Here is a 5,871-nt window from a genome sequence, read left to right on the forward strand (position 1 = left end):
TACTTCCCGTTTTTACGTCTAGCTTCAGACCATTATTTGATCTGGCTGCAGGCAGGGCTGCCGGAGATGGATGCAGGCCTGCCACTCCTGCTGCTGCTGCTGCTGCCCACAACAACAATGCAAGGCAGCCAGCCCGGCCAACTCACCATGGGGAGCAGGAGGTGGAGCCCTGCTCGGAGGTGGCGTAGCCCTCAGCGCACAGGGTGCACTCGGCGGCGTTGGCGGCAGACCAGCTGCCGGGAGGGCACTTGGTGCAGGCGGTGCCGTCACCGCCGTTGGCGGAGCGGAAGGTGCCGGCGGGGCAGGCCTGGCACACGGTGCCGGACACGTTGTTGAAGGTGCCCTGGGGGCACAGCTCGCAGGCGGTCTTGGCGGTGTTGTGGGTGGTGCCGGGGGCGCACTCCTGGCACTTGGCGGCGCCCTTCTGGCTGGAGGAGTAGTTGGGGCAGGCCACGCACTGGGAGGCGGCGTCGGCGCCAATCAGCTCGTTGAACTTGCCGGAGTCGCAGGCGGTGGCGGCGCCGCTGGCGCACTGGTAGCCGGCGTCGCAGGGGGCGCACTGCTTCTTCACAAAGGTGGTCACGCTGGGGCCGTTCTGGGGGTGGGCCTCGCCGCTGGTGCCGGCGGGGCAGGTGGCGGAGCCGGTGGTGTCAAAGGGCAGCAGGGTGATGCCGCTGTCGGTGCAGGAGGTGGCGCCGTCGGTGACAGCCAGGGAGGGGGTGCCGTCAAAGCTGATGGCAAGGCCAACGCCGGCCACCTTGTCGGCAGCGCGAGCGGAGATGGTGTTGATGGTCTTGTAGGCACTGCAGCAGCAAGGTGGGGGTGGAAAGGGAAGGGCACGTGAGCAGACCGTGGCAGGCTTGCAGGCGTGGGGGCAGGCCAGCCAGCAGCAGCAGACGCAGCAGGCACAGCCCCACCCGGCCAAGCCTCTCCACTCACCCGTCGATCACGGCCAGGTCGTCGGCAACGGAGCACTTGCTGTCTCCCAGCACAAACACGCGCACTTCGCAGGTCACGTCAGTCTCGATGGCCAGGGTGCGGCCGTCCAGGCTGTCGCACTTGTTGTCGCCGGTGTTGAAGGGGTGGGCCAGGGAGCAGGCCTCCAGGGTGCTGGTGGAGGGCAGGGTGACGATGCGGTAGCCGGGCTTGGGCTGCTCCTCGGGCAGGTCGCCGTTGAAGCCGGCCACGCCGTCAATCTCGCCCGCAACCACCTTGGGCATGCCGTAGTAGCAGGCCAGGCAGCCGGTGGAGCCGGTGAAGTGGGCGTACGAGTTCTCGGGGCAGGGCTCGCAGATGGAGCTGCCGGCGGTGGAGCTGTAGGTGTCGACGTCGCAGGCGGTGCAGGCGGTGGAGCCGGGCAGGGTGGCAAAGGAGCCGGCGTCGCAGGTGGCCTTGGCGCCGGCAGTGCACTGGGCGCCGGCGGGGCAGATGGCGCACACGGCGCCGTCGTCGTAGCGGCCGTCGGCGCAGGTGGCGGTGTTGTCGCAGGCGGTGTTGGAGGCGTCGCAGAGGTCGGTGGAGGCGAGGTTGGGCCAGGAGAGGGCACCCTCCACGGCATAGGTGAGGGTTCCCTGCACGCCGCCCACGGTGGTGGCCACGGTGACGCCCTTGAAGGCGGTCTGGAAGGTGGAGGAGCGCACAAAGGTGGCGGCAAAGGTGGCGTTCTTGAGGGCGCGGGCCAGGGCCGTGCTGATGTCGTTGTTCACCACGACGCCTCCCTTCAGGGGGCTGGTGGGGCAGGTCTGCGGCAGGGCGGGGAGCAGGGGCCAGGGAGGGTCACGGTGTGTTGCATGCGGGAGGTGGGAGGGCTGCCAGTCAGAAGCAAGCATGCTGCAGCTCCCGGCCAGCCACCCAGCCACCCAGCCAGCCGCTCACCGTGTTCTTGTACTTAAGGTCGGCGGCAAAGGCGGCGGGGGTGACGGTGAGGGCGCAGTCGGCGCCGACGGCCACGGTGAACTGGGAGTAGCAGACGGCGTAGGGGTCGTTCAGGCGGGTGGAGCCGGTCAGCACCAGGTTGCCAGACTTGCCCTTGAAGGAGGCATCGCAGCTGCGGCAGGGTGGGAGGGGCGGCAAGGAGGGAGGGGGTCAGACCACTGGCGCGCCAAGGCGAACCAGCCAGCCATGCATTCTGACAGCGGAGCGGCTGCACGGCCGTACAGCAGGCGTCCAGAGTGGCCAGAGGAGCCCGACCAGGACTGACGCAGGCTGGTGACCATTGAGCGGCGGCGGCGCCGGCGGCGGCAGATGCAAGGGGCACATCCCGGCAGCGAGGGCGCGGCGCTGCCGGATCGATCCCCATCCACTCCTCACCTCTGTGCGGAGGCTGGGGTTGCCAGGAAGAGGCCGATGGCCAGCAGCTGGAGGGCCGCCAGGGTGGTGCGCCCCATGCCGCGACAGCAGGAGGGGAGCATGGTGGGCTGTGGAGCCACTGGGGGTGGGGTGAGGGTGGTGGGGTGGTGGAGTGGATGGAATGAGTTCAGACGCCGGGTGGACGGGAGTTTTATAGGCCGCCTGGCGGTCACTCAGTACCGGGCCCGACCTTTGGGTACGCCGCTTGCTCCACGGGGCATGCATGGCGCCGCTGCCCGCAATTCCTGGGGGCTACATGCACCATGCGAGATTTACCCGCAGGGCAGGGGCGCGGCAGGCCCAGACCCGAGGCGATGGGGGCTGCCACCTGTGACCCCACCTTCCCTCCCCCTCCGTTTGCCTCCCCCTCACGTGGCACCAGAGTGGTGGCAGCTTGCCCTCAGCGGGCACACACACGGTGGTAGAGCCGCGGGAAAGCGCTGCAGCCTACGGCTGGGCCGCCTGACAGGCCTGGGCACGGCTGCGCAGCGGCCCCGCCGAGCGGCAGCAGCACCCGCTGCCGCCGCCGCCGCCTGCCACAGGGCACACCCGGGGCCTAGCGGCTGTAGGCCAGCGTGTGCGGTGGAAGGGCCTCTGTGGGTCAGACTGGTGCTGCGTCCAGGATACATTGCAAATGGACACAGGACTGCTTGGCTGCGTGTGCAACGTGGCACACCTGGTGTGCTGCCCACTACCTCGGTTGATGACTGACGGTCACGGTGTCAGCGGCGCTGCACCACACGGCGTGCTGCAGCATATGAGGGTTAGGGCCTGTTACAATTCAGCCTGGGAGCTGCCTTAGGCCCACTCCCTCCAGCAGGTGCTCCAAAATTCCGGGCATCGATGCCGCCATGGCGGCACGCAGCGCGGCACGCCCCGCTGTCAGCGCCCAAGGCATGCCGCCGAGGGCGGGAGCGCACCTGGGCATCGCATGGTGCCATTTTGCGGACCGTGCATCCTGTAGTCGCTGCTATCGCCTTGGAGCCTGTCTGTTTCGCATCGCCTCCGCGATGGAGCGCTACAAGGGCTTTGTGAGGCGCAACGCGGGGCTGTTGTCGCTGCTGGAGAGCGGTGCGTGGGCCGAAAGCTGGGCCGCTGCTTGAGGACCCCACGGAAGCGATGGCGATGGCAGCTGTCGCCTTTGGGCGGCGGTGTGGGTGCTCGTATTGTGCAGCTCTGAGCGCTGGCAGGCACGGGGGAGGCGCCCGCCCGCCCGCCCGCCTTGCACCTCCTTCTCCCGCCGCCACCACTGTCGCCGCCGCTGCGCCACCCTACCCTGCCTGCTTTCGCAGGGCTGTCCAGCCTCACCTGGGTGCTGCCTGAGCGCTTCGAAGAGGGTGAACTAGGGATAGAGGCGGTGCACACGGCTCTGGGCCTGATCTCCAGCTTCCATGACAGCATCGTCAGCACGCCGCCGGGCGTGCCGTTGTCGCCGGGAGCCGACCTGGCTCTGGCGCTGTCCACGCTGGAGCAAGTGCAGGCACGCCCAGCTCTGCTGCGCGCTGCTGCCGCACAGACTTGCAGCCCTGCACAGCACCATCTGCGCACCAATGTGCGGCAGCACAGGTGTAGAATGCCAGCCAAAGCGGTGGTTTGTCGCTCGTTTGCGCAGGTGCTTGTAGAGCTTATTGCGACCCGCAGCGAGGAGCGCGGCAGCGGAAGCCGCTACACATCACTGGCTATTCTGGAGAGCATCAAGTGGGTGTTATTCAGTGCTCAATGCGGCTGCTGACAAGTGTTGCTTTTCCCCACTGCTGCTTGCTTCATCGCGATCATGCGCACTTGCGCCATCAACAAACCGTTGCTGCCTTGCTGCCTGTCTGCTGCAGGGCGCTCGTGCGGCTGGTGGTATGGCGGCGGTCAGGGAGCCGCCTGCTGCTGCACGGCGGATGTGGCAACCTGGAGCAGCAGGCAGTGCAGTTTGGCGGCCCGACCGTGGTGCAGGTGCTGATGGTTCTAACTGTTCTGGCTGCTGCCGGTGCTGGCTGGTGGTAATGGTTGGCCGCAGCACACGCACGCCCATGAGTGCATGTGAGCGGTAGTGGACCGCATGGCAGCCTTCCCCTGTTGCAGTGTGTTGTGTTGATGCCCCCCATGCTGCAATCTGTGCAGGGTCGGCCGCAGGAGGTGTATGGCGCCTTTGCTGCCTTCCGGCAGCGGCGCTGCATGCCGCGGCAGCGGCAGGGGAAGGCTGTTGTCGACGACGAGGTGGCAGGCGCGCGTGCGGGCGCAACTCAGGCCAGCAGCACCGTCGACAGCGGGGGCGCTGGCGCCGAGGCCGAGGCCGCAGCCCCGGCCCTTGCTGGGCAGCATGCAGTGCTGCCTCAGCGGCTGCTGCTGGCGGCTGAACTGCTGCACATCCTGCGCCCAGTTGCCTACGCATTGGCCCTGCGACGGCAAGTAGTTCGTGCCTCTTTTTTTACTGCTGTGCTGGCGCTCCTGCTGTGCTGTTGCAAGGCATGCTGTTGCCTGCCGTGCAAGTTGGCTGATTGCATTGGCATAGGCTGAAGCACAGCGTGCTGCCCGCAGGTGGGGCCGCCGCTCGTGGCGGCCCTGGCTGCTATCGCTGGGCATGGATTTGCTGAGCATGCAGCTGGGCTCAGCGGCCGCCAAGGCGATGCAGGTAAGCGCGGCGGTGCCTGCTTGGTGCCTGCTTCTCTAATGTAAGGCGCAGGAACAGGCGTGCTCTGGTGGTGCAACCTGTGCCGTGTACGCCACATCCTCTCCCTGCAGAGCTCCACCTGGTTTGGCACAGTACAGCCGGCCAACCTTGGGCCGAGCCTGCTGCTGCTGCAGTGCCTGCAGCAGACCAGGTGCGCCATGCGTAATGTGTGCTGGGTTGAGCATGAGCGGGCGGGCTGTGGTTGTGTCGACTCCAAAGGCCAACAGACCCCCAAAGGATTGGTCTCGGTGCTGAGCGCCGCTGCCTGCCTTCTTGTGTGCTGATACCATCGCTATTCATTTGTGTTGCCGCTTGCTGCCGTAGGTGGGCTGGTGAGGAGGAGCGCGAGCTGGCGGCGCGTCGCCTGCGCCTGCTGATGTACCTGCTCAGGGACCCGCTGTTCAGCCGCTACACCCAGGCACGTGGCCCGCGGCCGTGCATGGGCGGCCGGTCTCTTGTTGGTGGCAACGCAGGCTGTATAGCTCACACATCGACAGCAGCGGAAAGGGTGCAGGGTCTTTTGCTTCGCCACGTAGACCTGCCTGCCTACCCGCTGATACATCTGTCATTGGAAAGCCGTGTGCTTGCCAATGTGTGCAGGCTGCGCTGGAGGGCTGGGTGCGCGGCACCTCGCGCGTGCCGCTGGTGGGCTGGCTGAGCAGCCGCGGCGCGGAGATATTGATGGGCGTGCAGCGCTACTACACGTATGTGGAGCGCATGGCAGCTGGCTAGAGCCAGTCTTGAGGCAGCCTTGAGGCAGCCTTGAGGCAGGCCACATCAGCACCTACGTCCACCATCCACAGCAGCGGCGGCGGCGCCTGATGACGCAGGAACCCACGCCTGTGGAGGATGCTGCCAGC

At 67.2% G+C, this 5,871-nt stretch overlaps 2 protein-coding genes across 2 annotated transcripts in view; one reads left to right on the forward strand and one right to left on the reverse strand.

Moving 5' to 3' along the window:
* Positions 1–2,387, reverse strand: part of CHLNCDRAFT_142476 (hypothetical protein) — a gene marked incomplete at both ends in the record, with an annotated part of 4,098 nt that extends 1,711 nt beyond the window's left edge. Inside the window, 4 exons of the mRNA XM_005842821.1 lie at positions 147–803; positions 940–1,742; positions 1,876–2,047; positions 2,311–2,387. Of these exons, the coding sequence (XP_005842883.1) occupies positions 147–803; positions 940–1,742; positions 1,876–2,047; positions 2,311–2,387 (1,709 nt within the window). The remainder of the gene's footprint in view (positions 1–146; positions 804–939; positions 1,743–1,875; positions 2,048–2,310) is intronic.
* Positions 2,388–3,200: 813 nt separating this feature from the next.
* CHLNCDRAFT_55569 (hypothetical protein) overlaps positions 3,201–5,871 on the forward strand; it is a gene marked incomplete at both ends in the record, with an annotated part of 17,352 nt that continues 14,681 nt past the window's right edge. The window contains 8 exons of the mRNA XM_005842805.1: positions 3,201–3,420; positions 3,642–3,823; positions 3,866–4,047; positions 4,179–4,293; positions 4,462–4,557; positions 5,083–5,162; positions 5,336–5,519; positions 5,612–5,715. Of these exons, the coding sequence (XP_005842867.1) occupies positions 3,201–3,420; positions 3,642–3,823; positions 3,866–4,047; positions 4,179–4,293; positions 4,462–4,557; positions 5,083–5,162; positions 5,336–5,519; positions 5,612–5,715 (1,163 nt within the window). The remainder of the gene's footprint in view (positions 3,421–3,641; positions 3,824–3,865; positions 4,048–4,178; positions 4,294–4,461; positions 4,558–5,082; positions 5,163–5,335; positions 5,520–5,611; positions 5,716–5,871) is intronic.

Source organism: Chlorella variabilis, assembly GCF_000147415.1.
Source record: "Chlorella variabilis unplaced genomic scaffold CHLNCscaffold_40, whole genome shotgun sequence".
Lineage (NCBI taxonomy): Eukaryota > Viridiplantae > Chlorophyta > Trebouxiophyceae > Chlorellales > Chlorellaceae > Chlorella > Chlorella variabilis.